Source organism: Rhinatrema bivittatum, chromosome 3 (genome assembly GCF_901001135.1).
Source record: "Rhinatrema bivittatum chromosome 3, aRhiBiv1.1, whole genome shotgun sequence".
NCBI lineage: Eukaryota > Metazoa > Chordata > Amphibia > Gymnophiona > Rhinatrematidae > Rhinatrema > Rhinatrema bivittatum.
In genome coordinates, this window is record NC_042617.1 from 233686638 (window position 1) to 233710383 (window position 23746).

Consider the following 23746-nt stretch of genomic DNA (forward strand, 5'->3'; position numbering starts at 1 on the left):
GGGGGGGGGGGGGTGCGAGAAAGAGAGAGGGAATCTGTGTGAGGGTCTGTGTGTGTGTGTGAGAGAGAGGGGGAATCTGTGTGTGTGCGCGCATGAGAGAGAGAGAGGGAGGCTGTATGAGTGGATGTGTGTGTGCAAGATAGGGAAGCCTGTATGAGGGAGGGATGTAGGTGCACTAGAGAGAAGGGCACCTGTGTGTATATGTGTGAGAGAAAGAGGGACAGAAAGAGCCTGTTTGAGGGGCAGTTCTGAGAGGGGTCATACTCTAGTAGTGTAGCTAGAGTGGAATGGATTGAGCATTGAGGGGGAGGGGAGAGATAGTGGCAGGTAGAAGAGTTAGGGCCTGAGAGTGCAAAGTGAAAGTAGCCGGGCAAAGGAGTAGGGAGAAAGGATGGAAGAGACACTCTTACAGTGAATTTCTAGGGAAATTCTGCTAAAAATATTTAAAACTCAGCATCTTTAATAACTTTTTTCTGTATTACATTTTAAATTAATTACTTAACACAATATACATAAGTTTTTTATGTTGACTGATATAAAGTATGCCGAATTTTGCAGAATTTTAAGTTTTTGAGCATAGAATTTTAAATTGTTTTGTGCAGAATTTCCCCCAGGAGTAAACATACCATGATTTGAAAAGCATAAAAAACATTACCTGGAAGCACAACTCTCAATGTGGACTATAAAAAAAAAAAAAAAAAAAAAAAAAAAATATATATATATATATATATATATATATATATATATAATGTATTGCCTACTGACTAACTTTGCACACATCAGGCCTCTTATGAATAGTGGAACATCTGACAGATACTTTCAGCTAGTGGTTTATAACCCCAATCCCTGGGACCAGTCAGCCAGTCTGGGTTTCGGAATATCCATAATAAATATGCATGAGCTAGAGTTACATGCATACCCACCCTTAACAAATCTAGCTTATTTATATTCATTACAGATATCCCAAGGAAAAGAGTTCAGAAAGGAAAATTGCTTCTTACCTGCTAATTTTTGTTCCTGTAGTCCAGACTGCTGGGTTATGCCTCCCTTCCAGCAGGTGGAGTCAGAGAACAAACTGAAAAGGCACCCCCTGATAACCCAGTGTGTCATCTGCGATCCCTCAGTATAATCAATATCCAAGCAGAAAGAAAAAACAATTTAACAATTTAACAGCCAATGACTAGACCAAAAAACTAATAACAAATGGTCCCAAATTATTGAACTATGTACTCGCAAGGAGTGTAGATTCTTCCATTGCTCACTCACTAGCCTATAGCTTCACATCTTCAAATTTCCTGTGCAGGAATAAAAGGAAAGAAAACCAACGGACTTACCAGACTACCTGGGCGGGCGTCTGGACTGATCTGTGGTACTATAGGAACGAAAATTAGCAGGTAAGAACCAATTTTCCTTTCCCTGTACGTACCCAGATCAGTCCAAACTGCTGGAATGTACCCAAGCCGCCTTAACTGGGGTGGGACCCAGTAAGTCCCGCTCGGAGCACTCCGCTACCAAAACAAATCGGTATCTGGAGCTCGGACGTCCAAGCGGTAATGCCTAGCAAATGTGTGCAAAGATTTCCAAGTCACCGGTCGGCAAATCTCCTGAGGAGAAACACATTGACTCGCCGCCCAAGACGCCGCCTGAGATCTGATAGAATTTGCTTTAAGACCATCAGGCACCGGACGGCCCTTGCATATGTACGCCGATGCAATGGATTCTTTTAACCACCAGGCAATTGTAGCCTTGGACGCATTCTCTTCCTTCTTAAGGCCACTCCACAAAACAAAAAGATGGTCTGACAACCGAAAGGCATTAGTCACTTCCAAGTATCTGAGAAGTACCCGTTGAACGTCCAATTTTCTCAACTCCTGAGCTTGAGGAGAATCACCGGTAACTCAAGGGACTGATTCATATAAAAAGCCGATACCACCTTCGGAAGGAAGGACGGCACCGTTCGAAGCGAAACTCCCGAGTTTGAAAACCGTAGAAACGGCTCCCGGCAAGACAATGCTTGAATCTCTGATATCCGTCTCGCCGAACAAATAGCCACGAGAAAGACTGTTTTTCAAATCCTTCAACGTAGCCCGCTTAAGAGGCTCAAAGGGCATGTCGCATAGCGCCCGTAAACCAGGCAGGTTTACGGGCGCTATGTTCAAACTCCATGAAGGGCAGACCGGTCATACCGGTGGATTCAAATGTTTGGCTCCCTTCAGAAAACATGCCACATCCGGATGTCCCGCAAGGGAAGTACCGTCCACTTTACCTCGCAAGCAGCCCAAGGCCGCCACCTGAACACAAAGCGAGCTGTACGCCAAACCTTTCTTCAGGCCTTCCTGTAAGAACGCAAGAATGTGTACTGTTGTGGCCCTTCGCCAGGGACACCTGGAAACTGCTACACCAGGAATCAAAAAACCTTCCAAACCCGTATATAGGTAAGCGAAGTGGAAGTCTTATGAGCGCGAGCAGAGTAGAAATCACCGCCTCAGGATACCCTTTTTTCCTCAGCTGGCGCCTCTCATAAGCCAAGCCACTAAACAGAAGCGATCCGCCTGATCGAAAAATACTGGACCCTGACGAAGGTTCAGAAGGTGTCCGAGACACAAGGGACCATCTACCGCCAAGTTGATAAGGTCCGCGAACCATGGTCTCCGTGGCCACTCTGGAGCTACGAGAACTACTGGCCCCCGGTGCGACTATATCCGCCTCAGTACCTTGCCCACCAAAGGCCAAAAAGGGAACACATAGAGAAGTATGTCGCGGGGCCAGGGAAAGACTAGGGCATCTACCCCTTCTGCTCCGTGCTCCCTTCTGCGGCTGAAGAACCGGACTGCCTTTGCGTTCAATCGCTCGCCATCAAATCCAGGTGGGGAACTCCCCATCGCCGGATCAAGAGCTGCATCGTATGTCGTGGGGCCAGGGAAGGACTAGGGCATCTACGCCTTCTGCTCCGTGCTCCCTTCTGCGGCTGAAGAACCGGACCGCCTTTACGTTCAATCGCGTCGCCATCAAATCCAGGTGGGGAACTCTCCATCGCCGGATCAAGAGCTGCATCGACTCCTCGGACAGCTCCCACTCCCCGGGGTCTAGCTGCTGACGACTGAGAAAGTCTGCCTGGCGTTGTCCACCCTGGCTATGTGAGATGCCGCCAGATGAAGCAGATTGCGTTCCACCCATACCATAAGCATGTCTGCTTCAGCGGCCACCGGCCGGCTCCTTGTTCCCCCTTGCCGGTTGATGTATGCCACCGTGGTGGCATTGTCCAAGAGGATTCTCACCAACTGATGGTGGACAAGGGGAAGGAAGCTGCGCAAAGCCAGACGAACCGCTCTGGTTTCCAAGCGATTGATGGACCACTGGGACTCTTGAAGCGACCACTGACCTTGGGTGGAGCATGACTGACAAACTGCCCCCCAACCTGAGAGGCTGGCATCCGTTGTTACAATCAGCCACTGTGGATTCTCCAAATCCATCCCCTGTTGTAAATGCTCCGGTACTAGCCACCACTCGAGACTGGTTCTGGCTGGATCCAGGAGAGGCTAGCAGAGGTGAAACTCCTTGGACTTGGGATCCTAGCGGGAAAGTAGCGCCCTCTGTAAAGGCCTCAAATGAGGGAACGCCCATGGAACCAACTCCAGAATAGAAGCCATAGAACCAAGAACCAGTAAATAGTCCCAAACGCTGGGCGAGGGGGGTCCATCAGGCGGCGAACCTGAGACATCATCTTGTTCATTCTCTGTATGGGAAGAAAAACCTTGCCCACAACCATGTTGAAATGGGCCCCTAGGAACTCTAACACTTGTGACAGAATCAGCTGACTCTTGGGAAAGTTGACCACCCAGCCGAGTGACTAAAGCCGCAGCAACACCAACTGAACTGCCTGCTCACAAAGGTGTTGGGACTTCGCCCGAATCAACCAGTCATCCAAATAGGGATGAACTAGAATCCCGTCGAAGAGACGCTGCTACCACCAGCATTACTTTGGTGAATACGCGAGGCGCCGTCGCCAGACCAAACGGGAGCGCTTGAAACTGATAATGCTCTCCTGGCACCATGAACCGGAGAAACCTTTGATGATGCTCCTGTATGCCGGTGTGCAGATACGCCTTCATGAGATCCAAAGAGGCCAAAAATTTGCCTTTGTGGACGGCCGCAATGTTGGACCTCAAGGTTTCCATGCGAAAACGCGGAACCCGAAAAGTCCTGTTGACCTTCTTCAAGTCCAGGATGGGACGGAAGGAGCCCTCCTTCTTGGGAACTACGAAGTAAATGGAATATCTGCTGGTCCTGCACTCTCCCGGTGGAACTGGAACGATCGCTGCCAGGTCCCTCAAACGAGCCAGGGTCTGGAGTACCACTTGCCTTTTTGTCCGAGACCCGCAAGGAGACACCATGAAAAGATCCCTCAGTGGGCAAGCACAATCTAAAGCGTAACCGTGACTTATAATGTCTAAGACCCATTGATCCGACGTGATCTTGAACCATTCCTCTCGAAAGAGAGAGAGACAGCCCCCTCCCACCGGAACGGAGGAATGGGCCGGCGCACCTTCATTGGGCTGACTTGGTGTTGGAGAATCCTTGGGAAGGTCTGTCTCTGGGAGGCCGCCTGCCTCGAAAGGAGCATACCCAAGCCTGGGACCTCAACGGAGCCTGCCGAGGGGGGGAATGACAGGGCCCTAGCTGACCGAAAACGCTGCTGACCTCGGAAACGACCCCTATAGGAATTGAAAGGACGAGTAGACCTGGGCTTGTCCTCCGGCAATTTGTAAACCTTGTTCTCTCCCAAATCCTTGATAAGATTTTCCAGATCGTCTCCAAATAAAAGTTTCCCTTTAAATGGGAAGGATCCCAACTGAGACTTGGAAGAGGCATCAGCTGACCAATTGCACAGCCAAAGTAATCTCCTTGCTGCCACCGCTGATGACATCGTACGGGAGGAGGTTCTCAGGAGATCATATAGAGCATCAGCCGTATAAGCGACTGCTTATACTGCTTACGGCAGTTCCTGTGCCATAAGCAGTTGCTGTATCCATCTAGTGGTGGCTCTCTGCATGAAACTACTGCAGACGGCCGCCCTAACCCCAAGTGCTGACACTTCGAAAATTCTCTTAAGCAGGATCTCTAGCTTCCTGTCCTGCAGATCTTTCACCCGTTACCAGAATGGTAGTGTGCTTGGCAAAGGCCAATACAGCCGAATCCACTCTAGGACTCTTAAGGAGCTCCAAAAAGTCATCCGGAAGCAGATAAAGCTTCTCCATGGCCCTGCTAATGTGAAGAGTGGCTTCTGGAGCGTCCCATTCTCGAGTCATGAGCTGCAAGAGGTTTGGGTGGAATGGAAAAGGATCTAGGAAGAGCGCGAAGACCGGACAACACCGAATCCCCCAGGTGCTGATCCGCCACCGATTGTGGAACTGGTAAATCCAGTTCTGTAAGCACATGTGGAATTAGAGGATCTAACTCGTTCCTCCTAAACAGTTGGAGCACCCATGGTTCATCTCCCTCAACCGGAGCGGAAGAAATCCACGTTGTCGCCCGGATCCTGATCAGGGTCTTGGGGCATGGGGTCCGGCAATGGATCTGGCTCCGTCCCTGCTTCAGGAACTGGCTGAGGTAATGGAGCCCGAAGAGCCTCCTGAGGGTCAGCAGGCCTGGGTCTCTTTGAGGGAGGTGGTTGCTGTGAAGACAAATCAGCCTCTGCCTCCATGGAAGCTTTATGTAAGAGCAGCACAAATTGTGATGAAAAAGGGTGCTGTCTCTTTAAGGCCCCCTTCGTTGGAGAGGAGGAAGGGGGGGGAGGCGGAGGCTCGAACGTAGGACTGGAGGGCGGTACAGGGCTTAAATTAGGAGGCGGAGGGAAATCTCCTCCACCGGAGCCCTGAGGATCCTCTGAGTGCAAGTCACTCAAAATGGCCGCCGTTCCCGCGGACGGATCTGGCTGAGGAGAAATGTCCAGCCCCCATCTGGCAACCCCTCACAGCCGCGGGAGAGATCTTCTGCCTTCGCCCCTGGGTGTAAACAGCGCGAGCACAAACCATCGCGGGAGAGTCGTGCTGCCGACTCTCCACATGCAGATCACTGCACTCCCTGCGGCATGGCAGTTACCACTGCGAAAAAAAGTCTGCCGGGGTAGAAAATCTACCCCTTCTGGAGGCCCGGGAAAAGAAAGGAGCAGGCTGGCTCGGTAGTTTTTGTTTTGTTTTTTAAACCGAGCAAAGGAATGACAACATCCCTGAATGCAGAGGAATGAAAGCATCTCTGCCTCATAGGGGAGAGGGACCGGCCAACTGGTAAATCTCCCCTACTCACCAGGCTGCCACTGACTCTCCAGGTAAATAAACTGATAAGCCTCAAGGCCCAACTGTGCCTGCTTAGAAGGAAACTGAATATTTAAAGTAAGAGGAATCTGAACTCCCAAACTGCACAATAATGAAAGAAAAATGCCTTTCTTTTTTTTTTTGTACTCACTAACCCGTTGATCTAGACATTTGGCATATAGAAAAAAAAATTCTTGAATACATAAAATTCAATTTAGTAAGACCAGGACCGCAGGTTATGCTGTGTTCCACCTGCTGGAGTCAGAGGAATACTGAGGGATCGCAGATGGCACACTAGGTTATCAGGGTGTGCCTTTTCAGTTTGTTCTCTGACTCCACCTGCTGGAAGGGAGGCATAACCCAGCAGTCTGGACTGATCTGGGTACGTACAGGGAACCAGTGTTTTAAGCCATGCTTGCTATTTTTCTTTTTACTTTGAGAGACATGTAAGAGACATATAAAGAAATGGCAAACGAGAATAAGAATGTGAAAAGAAATCCTTTTTTACAATTTATAGTGATATTTTATTTTAAAGGGTACACAGTGGTATGAAGAAACAACAGAAGAACTGATGGCACCCACCCTGCTACCCGAGCTGCACTTATTAAAACAGGTATAACACTGCTATATTCAGATTTATTTATTTTATTTATTTAAAAACTTTTCTATACCGTCGTTTAGTGATATACCATCACAACGGTTTACAAATAGGCACATAAATAATTTCGCAATAGATTGTAATTTAACCTGTAGGTGCCGAGATTGTTCAGATACATGATTCAAATACTCTATGCTATATGTAATGTATATTGAAATTCCATTTATGGATTCTCCATATATGCGATATACTGTAATTCGTTAACTTAATATATGTGTGAAAAATAAAAATAAAAAACGCATATATGATCTCTGGTGACTTTTTGCCTTTGTGTATAAGTCCTTTTCTTGTTTCTTAGTACTACCTATTCCCCTTTCTCGCTTTGAAAAGCTTTTTTGAAAAGCCATGTTTTTAAGCTTTTTTTGAAGAGTTTTAGATCTCTCATTACTCTTATTTCGGGTGGCATTGAGTTCCATTATATTGGGCCTGCTAATGATAGTGCTCTCTCCCATACTTGTGTCAGTTTAGCTGTCTTTACAGAGGGTATGGTCAGTAGAGCTTTATTTGCTGATCTGAGATTTCTTTAGGGAACATGTAGTCGTAATGCAGTGTTTAACCAATCAGTATTTTCTTCATTGATTAGCTTATGGATTGTGCATAGTGTTTTAAATTGTACTCTTTGTTCGATTGGCAGCCAGTGTAATTCGGCAAGTGTTTGAGTGATGTGATCCCTTCTGCCTTTTCCAGTTAGAATTCTGGCTGCAGAGTTCTGTAAGATTTGGAGCGGTCTTAGTGTTGTATATGGTAATCCAAGGAAGAGTGTGTTACAATAGTCTGTGCTAGCAAATATAAATGCTTGTAGAACAGTTCGAAAGTGTTCTTGGGTTACTAGATAATGTGTATGCTTATAATGTCACAATCTCCTTAATATTTGCAGCCCTTCCATGTCAGAGAAGTGGTTCCTAACCTGGGGTCCACAAGACCATCACAAGGGGTCCTCCAGAAGGGATGCAAGAAAATTTAACTAAGGAGAAAATAAGCAGGCTGCTGCTTCCTGTGATTAGTTGAGCTGCTGCCACAGGCCAGGAGACTGAGTGGGGCCTATTATGGTCCCAAAAGCTTCATACTACATTGCTGCAGACCAGGAGGAAGAGAGACCGAGAAGGGCCATTTGCACCTATTAGAATTCCCAAACCACACTGCCTCATGTTTAGCAGAGGTGGGGAAAAGAGGGATGAGTGCAATCCTCAAGAATAATAATCACCACTGCTGCACTTCGTAAGGAAGAGAGGAGCCAATTATGGCTGTCAGAAACTTTGCAGCTTCTTCTGTATACTGAGGAAAGTTGGGTTATCACAGCAGTGAGAAACATTTCCCACTACTGCCTCGTACCTCCCACTGGTCTCACAGAGAGAGACAGGAGAGCTGCACCAGAAATGAATAGAATGACTTAAAGGAAGAAAGGAGGAAATAGGGGTTGATAGTATGAGAGGAATAAGACAGGAATGAAAGAAGAAATGGAGGAGAAAGAGGGAGAAAGGAATCTGACTGTCCTGGTTAGGGGGAGTGAGAATGGATGGTAGCTTATCAGGGGAGAGAAGGAGACACCCCCCTCGAATCATGGTGAACAGAGGTAGAATGAAAAGAAGGAATAGAGAAACACCATGGACCAGGAGGGAAGAAGGGAAAGACCAAGGAGGAAGGAGAACAAGACAATGGCTAGGTGTGGATATGATATTAAACACACAAATTATTTAGGGTACACATAGGTAGACATGGAGATCTCATTAGCGTTCTTTTTGAAAAGCTGACTATTTTGCTTTTTCTAAAATCTAAATTATTTTGCGACTATCATTTTCTGTAGGTGTTTGTAAGAATCATAAAAGAATAAAGTATAAAAAAACAAAAAAACAAAGGGGGACAATTTTCAGGGAGGTTAAGTTTGAAATCTTTTTGTGTGAATAAACATCTGTTTACCAATGTAAAAAGCTCCTTTGAAAATTACTGTTCCCTGCTACTAAGATTTAAAGTGCCTATGCTGTGAACAGCATACATACTTTAACTGCAGGGGGAAAAAAGGAGCAGGGCTACATTGAAGGAGGAATAATAAATGCAGAGATTTAATTCTGCAATCCTTGTGCTTATGAATGTACTTTGCACCTGTTTCAAAGCAGATGAAAACCACACTGGAACAAAAGTACTGGCTTTCCCCCACCGGCCCGAGTTTTCAAAAGAAAACTCCATGGGCAGTTTCCCTTTGGAAATTGCCCTCCCTACATATTCAGTTTAGGTTCAATTTTTATACGTTATGATTTATTCTAGAGTTCATATTCATTATTTATTTTCTTGTGGCATACAAAAATTAAATAAGAAAATAAGAGATGCCATACTGGGTCAGACCAAGGGTCAATCAAGCCCAGTATCCTGTTTCCAACAGTGGCCAATCCAAGTCTCAAGTACCTGGCAAGTACCCAAACATTAAAAGAGATTCCTTGCTAGAGTGGCTATTCCCTATTGATTTTTAGCAGTTTATGGACTTCTCCTCCAAGAACTTATCCAAATAGAAGTGTGTGGGTGTACATGAAATTTTGTGTGGGTGTACATGAAATTTTTTTAAGTGTTCCCTGAAAGACTGGGAACCCCTGAGCTAGAGGATTGCAGTCTCACTCAGTCCTTGCTTTTCCTGTTACCTTAATTTGAGCTGAAAACTTAACTGCAAAGTTCTTTATTTAGCTTTTACCAGTATGAAGACTTAAAGCAGCAGTATATGCTACAATCTTCAGTCAACTTCTTCCTTGACTGTAGTGTTTCCTCTTCAGATCTTATCCTTAGTGATCATTTTCCTTTTATACTACGGTATTTTATTACATAAATATTTCTCCCCACCTCTTTTTTTGTTTTTGGAATAAGCAATGTATACCATTTTAAAGCCATACTTCCCTGTTTTTAAAACTCTCTTTCCCTGAGCCCACTCTTCAGGTGTTAATAATTGTACTTTCTGTTTCTGTGTTTTAAGGATATACTTTCTGGGGTCGTTTCTGTAGTTTGTAGGTATATCAGTACGATGAATACCCTGGTTTACTTAATTCATAATGGTGACAATGGCTAAGTAAAAGGAGCCTTCAAAAACCTTGTCTTTAATAACACCTCAAGAAATTAGTAAAATACTGTTTCCGACAGTGGCCAAGCCAAGTCGCAAGTCCATTAACAGCTATTAATCAAGTTTACTTGGGGAATAGCCACTGCTATTAATTGCATCAGTAGCATGGATCTTCTTAGTGTTTGGATAATTGCCAGGTTCTTGTGTCCTGGTTTGGCCTCTGTTGGAAACAGGATGCTGGGCTTGATGGACCCTTGGTCTGACCCAGCATGGCAATTTCTTATGTTCTTAAGTATCCAAACATTAAATAGATCCCATGCTGCTAAAGCCGGTAATAAGCAGTGGCTATTCCCTAAGTAAACTTGATTATAGAAACATAGAAATGACAGCAGAAAAGGACCAAATGGTCCATCCAGTCTGCCCAGCAAGCTTATGGTAGCATCAACCGTGCCATACATGTCTCCCCCATAATGATAGCATCTGCCGTGCCATACAAGTCACCCCCATACTTAGTTTTCCAAACCGTCAAAGTCAGGGCCTTTGTTGATTGCTGTCTGAGTCCAATAGGAAAACTGGTTCTTACCTGCTAATTTTCATTCCTGAAGTTCCATAGATCAGTCCAGACAAGTGGGTTTATGTATCCCTACCAGCAGACGGAGGCAGAGATCAAAACTTTGAGGCACTGAGAGTGCCACCTAAAGTCACTCAGTATAGACCTGTACCCAAGCCAAGATGAATACCTTAACAAACCCCAATAAACCTTGGGCGAACAGAGACTTAAAGGTTGGATCCCCCACCGGAGAGGAGTGGACCAGCCCACCTTCATTGACCAATCTTCCATGACCTCCCTGGGATCCACCATCCCTCAGAGGTCTGCGTTGCGCTCAAAAGAACTGCTGCCTGCCAGAATTCTGTTTTTGCGCCGCAGGCTCAGGGATCGTACCAGCTCGAAACCTCCTCGCCTCTCGGAATCGAGCTTGCGGAGGAAAAAGCTTCTTGGGAGGGGGGGTTTCCTGTCCTCAGGCAACTTATTACCTTCAACTTCCCTAACTGCTTCATGAGCTGATCCAGATCCTTCCCAAACAGCAGCTTGCCCCTGAAGGGAACGTTAGAAAGGTGAGTTTTAGACCACACAACCGCTGACCAATTTCATAACTATAGGAGTCTCCACGCCGCCACCGCAGAGACCATACTTCTGGCAGAAGTTTGGATCATGACATACAGGGCATCTGCCACATAAACCACTCCCCCTTCCAAGCTGGTAGCTTGAGCCGCCTCAGCCGCCATTCCCAACCGATTATCGTGTGCCTTCTGTATCCAGCACAAGCAAGCTCTCTACATCAAGCTTCCACACACCGCCGCATAATGAATCAAAGCTGAAACCTCAGCCTTTTAAGCAAAATTTCCAGTTTCCAATCCTGAATATCCTTCAGAGCAGCTGAACCTGCCACCGGGATGGTCGTCATCTTTGTAACCGCAGAAACCACGGCATCCACCTTGGGAATCTTCCATGACTCTGTTCCAGCAAGGGATATAACTTAGTCATAGTCCTGGCCACCTTCAAGCCCGCTTCGGGAGATTCCCACTCCCGAAGCGGGAGTGGGAATCTCTACCAACTTCTTCACCTTCTTAGGTAATGGAAAGACCTTAGGTCCTCTAAGACCGGATTTACCCCTTCATTACCCGAATCCTCCTGAGTGACCTTAATCATCAGCTCCTCCAGCGCCTGGGGAATAAGTGGGCCCAGCTCATCCCTATGGAACAGATGGACCACCCAAGGATCGTCACTGTCCGCGATGGGAACCTGGTCTGGATCCTGCATTGGATCCCCCAAAGCACTAATAGGATCCTGATCTGAAACCTGCATCAGATCCACCAAGGTGCTAACAGGTTCCATGTCTGGATCCACCAGCCCTCCCTGCATCTGATCTGGATCATCTGTCTCATCTGTGCCTTCCTCTACCACGGACCAACTGAGACCCAAGGGGCCACAGGATCCCTCCGGACTCTGCATTCCTCCGATCCCTAGGCTTTATAGCTGTCCAGGACTTCCTGGGCAAAGGCCTCTTGGTCCCTTCTCCCTTCCTGGCCAAATAGGCCTTATATAGCAGAAGGACAAAATCTGCTGAAAAGATTTCTGGATCCGACAAAGAAGGGTCCGGGTCCACGTCCCCCTGCACTTCCTCCCTTTCCCTGCCACCAGCAGGGTCTTGTTCCATGGGAAACACTGTGGGAGGGGAATTCCAAGGCTCTACAACAGCAGCCTGATTCCAGCACATGCAGACAAAATGGCTGCCGACTCCTCTGACCCCCCCCCCCCCAGGCCTCCAGAGCCGGCTCAGCCGAACATTTGCTCCTATCTTCAACCACTGTTCAAACTCCCTTAAATCACGTCGCATTCTCTCTACTAGGGGGCAGTCTATGAAGTTAGCATGTAGTGCATTTAAAACTAATCAGAAAAAATTCTTTTTCACTCAACTTACAATTACACTCTGGAATTTGTTGCCAGCAGATGTGGTTAGTGAAGTTGGGTTTAAAAAAGGTTTGGATAAGTTCTTGGAGGAGAAGTCCATTACCTGCTATTAATCAAGTTGACTTAGAAAATAGCCACTGCTATTACTAGCATGGGATATACTTAGTTTTTGGGTACTTGCCAGGTACTTGTAACCTGGATCGGTCACTGTTGGAAACAGGATGCTGGGCTTGATGGACCCTTGGTCTGACCCAGTATGGAAATTTTGTGTTTCTTACTTCTTCTGGCATGTCCACTTTGTTGCTGATCTTAGTATTATCCGCAAATAGACAAATTTTACCTTCTATCCTTCCACTATGTTGCTCACAAATATATTGAACCTGACTGGTCCCAACACTGATCATTGTGGCACTTCATTTAACACCATTCTCTCTTCAGAGTAGGTTCCATTTACCATCACATGCTGTCTTCTGTCCATCAACCAGTTTGTAATCCATACCACTTTCTTGGCACTCACTCTCAAACTTCTCATTTTATTCACCAGCCTCCTCTGTGGGACTGTATCAAGAGTTTTGCTGAAATCCAAGTAGATCACATCCAGTGCTCATCCTCAATCCCATTCTTTAGTCACCCAATCAAAAAAGTCAATCAGATTTGTCCAACAGGACCTTCCCCTGGTGAATCCATGCTACCTCGGTCCAGCAATTCTCCTGAATGTAGATAGTTCACTATTCTTTCCTTCAGCAGAGTCTTCATTAATTTTCCCACCACTGAGGTGAGGCTAACCGGGCTGTAGTTTCCAGCCTCCTCTCTGCTCCCACTCTTGTGAAGTGGGACCACCACCTCTCTTCTCCAATCAATCAAAACCACTCCCGTTTCCAGGGATCTATTGAACAGGTCATGCAGCGGACCCGCCAGCACATCTCTGAGCTCCCTCAGTATCCTGGGATGAACTTCATCAGGCCTTATGACTTTGTCCACTTGAAGTTTACCTTTCTCTTCCCATACATTAACTTCTGTAAATGGAGTTTCGTCTACTCCACCTCCATCCACTATCTCTAGCGACGGTGTTTAGTGAACACTGAAGTGAAGTATTGTTTAATATTTCCACCCTTTCTTCGTCTCTCTCCACACATTGATCCTTTTCACCTTTCAATTTCACTATACCACTTTGGACCTTTCTCCTTTCTCTGGTGTATATGAAAAGTGTTTTGTCACTTTGCTTTACCTCTTTGGCAGTCCTTTCTTCCACTTGATGTTTTGCTTTCTTGATTACTTTTTGTCTCAGTTTCACCAGATATTCTTCCTTGTGTTCCTCTTTTTGGGATCCTTTATATTCCTTGAATACTATTCTTTTTGCATTTATTTTTTCAGCCACCTTATTTGAGAACCAGATAGGTTTCTTATTTCACTTGCTTTTGTTTACTTTTCTAACTTATAGATGTGTTGCCTTTGTAATTGCTCCTTTTAGTTTGGCCCACTGTTGTTCCACCTCTCTCATTTTCTCCCAGTCTTCTAGTTCTATCTCCAGGTACTTCCCCATTAATAGCAGTTTATGGACTTATCCTCCAGGAACTTATCCAAACCTTTTTTAAACCCAGCTTCACTAACTGCCTGAACCATATCCTTTGGCAATGAATTCCAGAGCTTGAATGAAAAAGAATTTTCTGATTTATTTTAATTGCGCTTCTTGCTAACTTCATGGAATGCCCCCAGTCCTTAAATTATCTGAAAGAGTAAATAACCATTTCACATTTACCCGTTCAAGTCCTTTTATGATTTTATAGACTTCTATTATATCCCCCTTCAGCCATCTCCAAGCTCAACTGCCCTAACATCTTTAGTCTTTCCTCATAGAGGAGCTGTTCCATCCCCTTTATCATTTTAGAAGCCCTTCTCTGTACCTTCTCCAGTGCAACTATCTTTTTTTTTTTTTTTTTGAGACGGCAGTAACCAGAATTGCATACTGTATTCAAGGTGCATTCTCACAATGGAGCGATACAGAGGTATTAAGACATTCTATGTTTTATTCACCATTCCCTTCCTAATAATTCCTAATATTCTGTTTGCTTTTTTGACCGCTATGGCACACTGAGCTGACAATTTTAATGTATTATCCACTATGACACCTAGATCTTTTTCCTGGGTGGTAATTCCTAATATGGAACCTAACATTGTGTAACTACAACATGAGTTATTTTTTCCTATATGCATCATCTTGCACTTGTCCACATTAAATTTCATCTTAAATTTGGAAGCCCAATCTTCCAGTCATGCAAGGTCCTCCTACAATTTATCACTATTCGCTTGTGATTTAACTCCCCTGAATAAGCAAATTTGATCTCTCATTATACTACTTTCCAGATCATTTTTAAATGTATTGAAAAGCACCAATCCAAGTACAGATCCCTGAGCACTCTACTGTTTACCTTTTTCCACTGAGAAAACTGACCATTTTCATTGAGAAAACTGTTTCCTGTCTTTTAACCAGTTTGCAATCCACAAAAGGACATCTCCTCCTATTCCATGACTTTTTAGTTTTCATAGAAGCCTCTCATGAGGGACTTTGTCAAACACCTTCTGAAAATCCAAATACACCACATCTCCTGGTTCACCTTTATATATATGTTTATTTAACCACTTTAAAAAAGATATAGCAGATTTGTGGGGCAAGACTTCCCTTGGGTAAATCCATGCTGGCTGTGTCCCATTAAATCTTGTCTGTTTATATATTTTGTGATTTTGCTCTTTAAATTAGCTTCCATGATTTTTCACGGCACTGAAGTCAGGCTCACCAGTCTATAATTTCTTGGATTACCCATGGAGCCCTTTTTTAATATCAGGGTTATGTTGGCTAGTCTTCAGGTACAGTGGACAATTTTAATGATAGTTTAGAAATTACTATAAATAGGTCTGAAATTTCATTTTTGAGTTCTTTCAGAACTTTGGGGTGTATACCATCTGGTTTAGGCGATTTGCTACTCTTCAGTTTGTCAATTTGGCCTACTACATCTTCCAGGTTCACTTTGGTGCAGTTCATCTGAATCATCACCCTTGAAAACCATCTCTAGAATGGGTATCTCCCAACATCCTCATTAGTAAATACCAACGCAAAGAATTTATTTAGTCTTTCAGTGATGGTCTTATCTTTCCTTTTTTTTCTGCTAGTGTATGGCTCCTGCGATGCCCAGTAGATTACACATTATTCTTGCAGGATCATGAGAGCCATAATATATCTTAGTTGTGTCAGACTTCTCATTCCTGTGGGAATCCTGCGGTATAACAAATAGAAGGAGCAGCATCCAAATAGGAGCCAGGAGGCAGTGTTCCAATGAATCCCATCTTGTAGTACCTGAGTCTCTGTGAATGAGAGTGTGTGTGTGTATGAGCGAGTGTGCATATGTGAGTGAGAGAGAGGGCAAGAGTATGTATAAGTATAAGAGTGTGTGTATGTGAGAATGCATGAGTGAGAGAGAGAGAGAGATGGGGTGAGCTTGTGAGGGAGAGTGCATGAAAGAAAGAGAGGGTGAGGGAAGGAGCATATGTGAGGTTTAAGGAGGGTGGTATATCACATTTTATTAAACTTAGAGAAGTCCTAGTGAATTTGTTTTAATTGAAATATTAAAGAAAAATGCTGCTAAAATTGCTGTTTTACTGTAAACTAAAAATGTTTAAATTTCTAATGTAGTATTTATTTATTTATTTATTTGAAATCTTTTTTTTGCGATTCCGGTCACTGGGGCAGTGACCGGGCCCTTACCTCCTTCTGAGGCGCCGCGATTCGCCGGTCCCCGAGCCTCTCGAGCCGCGTGGCAGCGGCTGAAAACCGCTGGTTCCTGGGCCTCCCAAGCCGCATGGCAGCGGCGTCTCCACGAGGGAGACGCCGCCGCCGAAGACTCCGCCCCCTTGGAGTGCCACGCGCGCGCGAGGACCGCCGTTTTATTGGTGCAGCCCCGGATGTCAGAATCCGCCTCCTGATGACGTCAGACGCCAGTAAGGGGGATTTAAACCGAGCCCGGGGATTCTATCTTTGCCTAGCAACGAGGTCACTTTCTGAAGTGCTAGTTGCCTCCTGTCGGTTCCTGATTCCTGCCTGCCTGCCTTGTATTCTGCTTGCTTAATCGTTGGTTCCTGTTTGCCGCCTGCCTTGATTCCAGCTCGTGACTTTGACTTTCCCAGTTTGCCGCCTGCCCTGATTTCTGCCTGTGACTCAGACCCTGCTTGACTGCCACCCGCCTCGACTCCGGTCCGTGACTCCGTCTCCGCTGCCAGCCTCCAGTCCTGACTCAGCTCCGTGACTTCACTTTGCCTGTTTGCAGCCAGTCCTGACTCCGGTTCACACTCTTCCTGGGTTCATCAGTACTTCGCCTAAGTCCCAGCGGTCCGGGTCCCTACGGGCTCCTCCTGGGGGGACCTCGGACTTCCAGGGTGAAGACGCCTAAGCCCTAGCGACCCGGGTTCCTACAGCTCCTCTGGAGGAATCACGGGTTTCCAGGTGAAGCTTGTCAGCCCAGTGTGTGTTCTGCCTCCCGGTCGTCCTTCCTGGCCGGCCGGCCCGCCCAAGGATCCACTTCCCGGATTGGATAGTCGTAACAATTTGCTAGGCCATGGATCCGGCAGACCTCGCTGGTCTCCAGGCCATTCCGGGGCTCGCCCAACGGCTGGTGCAACAGCAGCAAGTATTGGACTCCTTGGTTGCCACTGTGGAACGCATGGCAACTCGCATGGATACTGAACCACAGGCTCCAGCACCGGTACCTGTGGCTGCTCCGGTCGTCACATTGCAGACACCCACGCAGCTTCCCGCTCCCTCTCGGTACGCAGGAGACTCTAAAGCGTGTCGTGGGTTCCTAAACCAGTGTTTTGTGAGATTCGCTTTACTCCCGAACCAGTTCCCTACCGATTCGGTTAAGGTGGCATACATCTTCTCCTTACTAGACGGTAAGGCATTGAATTGGGCATCTCCAATATGGGAGAAAAATGACACAACTCTCTCCAATTTGGATCACTTCGTGGCTAATTTCAAAGCAGCGTTTGATGAACCCGCTCGTCAGACTTCTGCAACCTCTGAATTACTACAGCTCCGCCAGGGACCCCGCACTTTGGCTGAATATGCGCTGGAATTTCGCACGCTGGCGCTGGAAGTAGGCTGGCGTGATGACGCCCTGCGCGGGATTTTCCTTGAGGGTTTAGCGGGACGAATCAAAGATGTCTTGGCAGCCCGAGACATCCCCGAAGACCTTAACACTCTCATCGAGCTCACTGGACGCATAGACCAACGTCTGCAGCAGAGGGCCAAGGAGGTACGTCCTCCCCGACGTATGGTGCCTTTGGCTCCCGCTTTCTCGAGGCCGCTCGTGTCCATGCCTCGATCCACGGGGGCGTCCGCTGAGGCCTCTCCCGAGAAACCCATGCAATTGGGTAAAACTTCTTTGACGGAGGAGGAGAGATGTCGTCGCCGGTCTCTGGGCCTTTGTTTGTATTGTGGCGGAAAGGGTCATTTCCTGTCGCAATGTAAAGTAAGGCCGGAAAACGCTCGAGTCTAGAAGAAGCAGAGGAGTGTCTTCTGGGCTGTTTCAACGCTGCTCCTCAATGTACAGTTCCTGTAACTTTAAGGTTTTCCGGAGGTTCCTTCGAAACTCAAGCTCTCATTGATTCCGGAGCTGGAGGGAACTTCATCACCCAGACCTTAGTTCAGCAACTTCAGTTATCCACGCAACCTCGTGTTCCACCATTACGGGTTACTTCCATCCAAGGAACTCCGTTGCCCGGGAGTATCTCTGTTATCACGAAACCACTGATACTTCAAACCGGGATATTACATGAAGAGACAATCTCATTTTTGGTCCTGGAGCGCTCTGTGCACCTGATTGTCCTCGGTTTACCTTGGTTGCAGTTACATTCACCAACGATTTGCTGGGATGATATTCAGATTACTCGGTGGAGTTCACATTGTCTCCAGTCCTGCATCAGGGCCACACCGGTTCCACCTATTCCATTGGCTCATATTGGAGTTCCACTCCCAGCTCCCTACGCGGACTTCGCGGACGTCTTTTCTAAAGAAAAAGCGGAGATTCTACCCGAACATCGCCCCTTTGACTGTGCTATAGACTTACTTCCTGGAACCACGCCTCCACGAGGTAGGGTCTATCCTCTCTCTCAACCTGAGACTAAAGCTATGACAGAGTATATCCGTGAGAATGTCGCTAAAGGGTTCATCCGACCATCTAAATCATCTGCAGGAGCGGGGTTCTTTTTTGTGGCTAAAAAGGATGGTTCCCTCAGACCATGCATTGACTATAGGGGTTTGAATACCATTACTAAGAAGAACCGCTATCCGCTACCATTAATTCCTGAACTGCTTGACAAACTTCAGGGAGCTCGAGTATTCACTAAACTGGATTTGCGGGGGGCTTACAATCTGGTCCAGATCCATCCCGGGGATGAATGGAAAACTGCATTCAATACCCGGGACGGGCATTATGAGTACCTGGTCATGCCATTTGGGTTATGTAACGCCCCAGCGGTATTCCAGTATCTCATGAATGAGATTCTTCGTGAACTATTGTATTCTTGTGTTATTGTGTATCTGGACGATGTCCTTATTTTCTCGCAGGACTTGAAGTCTCATCGACGCCAGGTACGACAAGTACTCCAGATTCTCCGAGAGCAACACCTATATGCGAAGCTAGAGAAATGTTTATTCGAACAGGATTCAGTACCATTCTTGGGATATGTTATTTCCGCTACCGGGTTCAACATGGACCCCGAGAAAGTGTCAGCAATCCAGAAATGGCCACAACCTATCGGATTAAAAGCCTTGCAGCGCTTTTTAGGGTTCGCGAACTTCTACAGACATTTCATCCCTGGATACTCACATTTAGTAGCACCATTGACGGCCCTAACTAGAAAAGGGGCAGATACTCGACTCTGGCCTCCCGAAGCATGTCAAGCGTTTCAAGACCTAAAGGAGGCGTTCCTGACGAGGACATGTTTACGCCATCCTGATCCTTTGCGTCCATTCATAGTTGAGGTGGACGCTTCTAGTGTGGCTGTAGGGGCGGTTCTGTCTCAATACTCCAGCACGGGGAAGCTATTACCATGCTCATACTTCTCCAAAAAGTTCACTCCTGCAGAAAGCAACTACGGAATTGGCGATAAGGAACTACTGGCCATTAAATTAGCTTTTGAGGAGTGGAGACAATGGCTGGAGGGAGCCCAGCATCAGGTCACCGTATACACTGACCATAAGAATCTCGAGTTCCTAGCACAGGCCCAGCGCCTTAATCCTCGGCAAGCTAGGTGGTCTCTTTTCTTCAGCCGATTTGATTTTATTCTGAAGTACCGGCCTGCCGCTAAGAATGTCCGGGCTGATGCCTTATCACGTAACACCATTTTCGAAGAAAAAGATGACCCCCCACAGTACGTTATCGATCCGGCCCGAGTTCTCCTTACTGGCACCAGTGTATCCACGCAAGGAAGGGTGGTCGTTTCTCGACGGGATCGTAGAAGGGTGTTAGAATGGGCCCACGACTCCCTTACGGGAGGTCACGCCGGTCAGGAGAGAACATTAACTCTTTTGAACCGATACTATTGGTGGCCACGAGTTCGGCAGGATGTGCGAGAATATGTGGCGGCATGTCCGACTTGTGCCAGACAGAAACCGCTAACTGGACGGCCTTATTTATTTATTTTATTTATTTATTTAACAATTTTTATATACCGGCATTCGTAGGACACATCATGTTGGTTCACATTTAACTGAGAAAGGAAATTACAATGAACGAGGATAGAGAGAGTCAACGATATTACAATGAACTAGGAACAAGGATAGAGAGAGTCAACGAGCAAGGATACAACTTTGTAAAACGAACTGGATGATGATTATCCATGTTAAGAATAGGTATGCATCAGGATGTTAAGGATGCATGTACACTTAAGAACTTAACATATGAACTTATTTACAATATTAATATTAAATGTAGGGGCAGGGAGAAGGGGAGGGGGGTAGCGAGGAGGGGAAAGGAGAGGAGGGGGTAGGGGTATAGGAGAACGTTAAGGCAATGGCACTTTCAAGGAAAGGCTGTTTGTAGGAAGAGAGGGGAGGGGTAGGGGAGAGGCAGCAGGGTGCTGGGGAAGGGTGGGGGGAGGGAGCAGGGGGGGAGGGAGCAGGGAGGGAGCTGGGAAGGTGAGGGAGCTAGAATGGTAAGGGAGAGGGGGGAGCTGGGAATTTTATTTATTTTGGGATGGCGAAGGGGAGGTTGAGGAGGGGGTGTGTAGGCTGAGCGGGAGCTGAGTAAGTCTTGGGGTCTTATTCATCCTCTGCCCATACCCACAGAACCTTGGACCCATATTGCCACAGATTTTGTAGTGGATTTGCCCCCATCTGATGGCAACACGGTAATATGGGTCACCGTGGATCGGTTCTCTAAGATGGTGCATTTAGTTCCGCTGCCTAAACTGCCATCTGCACCAGAACTAGCAGTCTTATTTACTCAGCACATCTTTCGAGCCCATGGTCTTCCGCAGAGCATTGTCTCTGATCGAGGACCACAGTTTACGGCCCGCTTCTGGCGCGCTCTGTGCAAGAAATTCGGAGTACAGTTGAATTTGTCCACCACGTTTCACCCACAGAGCAATGGACAGACTGAACGGATGAATCGCTCTCTCAAGACTTTCCTTCGGAGCTTCATTTCAGAACGTAGGGATAATTGGGTTTCCTTACTCCCATGGGCCGAGTTTGCCTACAATAATCACATCCATTCAGTTACAGGGCAATCTCCGTTCCAAACTGTCTTTTGGACGACATCTTCGGTCTCCTGTTCCAGTTCCGGTTGAAGTTCCTTCACCAGCGGCTCAAACTATGGCCGCGCAACTTCATCAACTCTGGAAACTACTTCAACAACGACTCGCTACTGCTGCTCGAAAAGCACAGGACACTACCAATCGTCATCGACGTCCAGGCCCTGAATTGTTGCCTGGGTCCAAGGTTTGGTTAAGCACCAAGAACCTTCATTTTCCAGGACGGTCCCGCAAGCTAGCTCCCAAGTTTTGTGGACCATTTCCTGTGGCAGAACGGATAGGCCTGGTTTCATATCGGCTTCGGCTGCCTTCAACCCTACGCATCCACAATGTGTTTCATGTGTCCCTCTTAAAACCTGTAGTGTACTCCCGTTTCCATCGCATCACTCAAGATGAGGTACCCGCTTCAACACCTGCAGATTCGGTGTACCAGGTACATGAGGTGAAGGATGTGCACTTCCATAGTCGGCGCTGGGAGTACTTACTTGCCTGGGAGGGTTGTGGTCCGGAGGAAGATTCGTGGGAACCGGCACGGAATATTCTTGACAAGTCTCTGCTGACCCAATATCACCTGGACAATCCTGGAAAACCTGGTCCTCTTAGGAGGGGGCGAAAAAGGGGGGGTACTGTTGCGATTCCGGTCACTGGGGGAGTGACCGGGCCCTTACCTCCTTCTGAGGCACCGCGATTTGCCGGTCCTCGAGCCGCGTGGCAGCGGCTGAAAACCGCCGGTTCCTGGGCCTCCCAAGCCGCATGGCAGCGGCGTCTCCACGAGGGAGACGCCGCCGAAGACTCCGCCCCCTTGGAGTGCCACGCGCGTGCGAGGACCGCCGTTTTATTGGTGCAGCCCCGGATGTCAGAATCCGCCTCCTGATGACGTCAGACGCCAGTAAGGGGGATTTAAACCGAGCCCGGGGATTCTATCTTTGCCTAGCAACGAGGTCACTTTCTGAAGTGCTAGTTGCCTCCTGTCGGTTCCTGATTCCTGCCTGCCTGCCTTGTATTCTGCTTGCTTAATCGTTGGTTCCTGTTTGCCGCCTGCCTTGATTCCAGCTCGTGACTTTGACTTTCCCAGTTTGCCGCCTGCCCTGATTTCTGCCTGTGACTCAGACCCTGCTTGACTGCCACCCGCCTCGACTCCGGTCCGTGACTCCGTCTCCGCTGCCAGCCTCCAGTCCTGACTCAGCTCCGTGACTTCACTTTGCCTGTTTGCAGCCAGTCCTGACTCCGGTTCACACTCTTCCTGGGTTCATCAGTACTTCGCCTAAGTCCCAGCGGTCCGGGTCCCTACGGGCTCCTCCTGGGGGGACCTCGGACTTCCAGGGTGAAGACGCCTAAGCCCTAGCGACCCGGGTTCCTACAGCTCCTCTGGAGGAATCACGGGTTTCCAGGTGAAGCTTGTCAGCCCAGTGTGTGTTCTGCCTCCCGGTCGTCCTTCCTGGCCGGCCGGCCCAAGGATCCACTTCCCGGATTGGATAGTCGTAACACTTTTCTATATCATCACAACAGTTTGGCAGATAGGCACGTATAGTAATGTTAGAATTGAATTGGGTAATACTAACTATCAAAGTGCCAGTAAAGTTCCAGTTACATAGTTACAAAATATAGAATATTTGATGGATGTCATAAATCTTGTCCATTTATACTTGAAAAGATTTACCTTACATGTATAATTCTTTTGTACTGTATATTTATTTAAAATTAGCAGTAAAATAATAATATATGCACATATTTTAACTACGTGCTGTGAGCTGATGTTCTGCTGCCAGCTTTATTTTCCTATTCTCTGTTCTCTTTGTAAAACGCTTGTTTGAAAAGACAGGTTTTTAAACTATTTTTTTAAAGTTTGAAATTTTTCTGCAATCTAATCTCAAGGGGCATGGTGTTCCATAGTATCGATCCTGCTAAGGATAGTGCCCGCTCTCTAACTTGGGTCAGTCTTGCTGTCCTAACTGAAGGGATGGTTAGGAGGGCTTTGTTGGCCGATGTAAGATTTCTCTGTGGGACATGCACTCACATTGCTGTGTTCAGCCACTCCGCTTTTTCTTCAGTAATTAATTTGTATTTTGTGCAGTGTTTTGTAATATACTCTTTGTTCTATGGGTAGCCAGTGTAATTCAGCTAGTGTTTCAGTGATGTGATCACTTTTTCTTTTACGAGTAAGTATTCTTGCGGCCAAGTTTTGCAGAATTGGAGTGGTCTTATAGTTGTGTATGGTAATCCCAAAAACAGTGTGTTGCAGTAATCCGTGCTAGCAAATATTAGTGCTTGTAAAACTGTTCGAAAGTTTGTGTTAATAATGGTTTTAGCCTCCTGAGGACCATCAGTTTGGCGTAACCTACTTTCAGTGATAACTGTTGTTTAAGGCTGAGTTCCGTGTCAATTATTACACCGAGGTTCCGCACTTTCTCAGCTAGTTCTACTTTCTGATTATTTTTTAGCATAATTGGAGTATGTAT

General features: G+C 46.7%; 1 protein-coding gene across 1 annotated transcript in view; it reads left to right on the top strand.

Moving 5' to 3' along the window:
- The window catches only part of LOC115087293 (anaphase-promoting complex subunit 1-like), a 298244-nt gene that overhangs the window by 136217 nt on the left and 138281 nt on the right, over window positions 1–23746 (top strand). The window contains exon 6 of the mRNA XM_029594311.1: window positions 6850–6927. Coding sequence (XP_029450171.1) covers window positions 6850–6927 — 78 coding nt within the window. The remainder of the gene's footprint in view (window positions 1–6849; window positions 6928–23746) is intronic.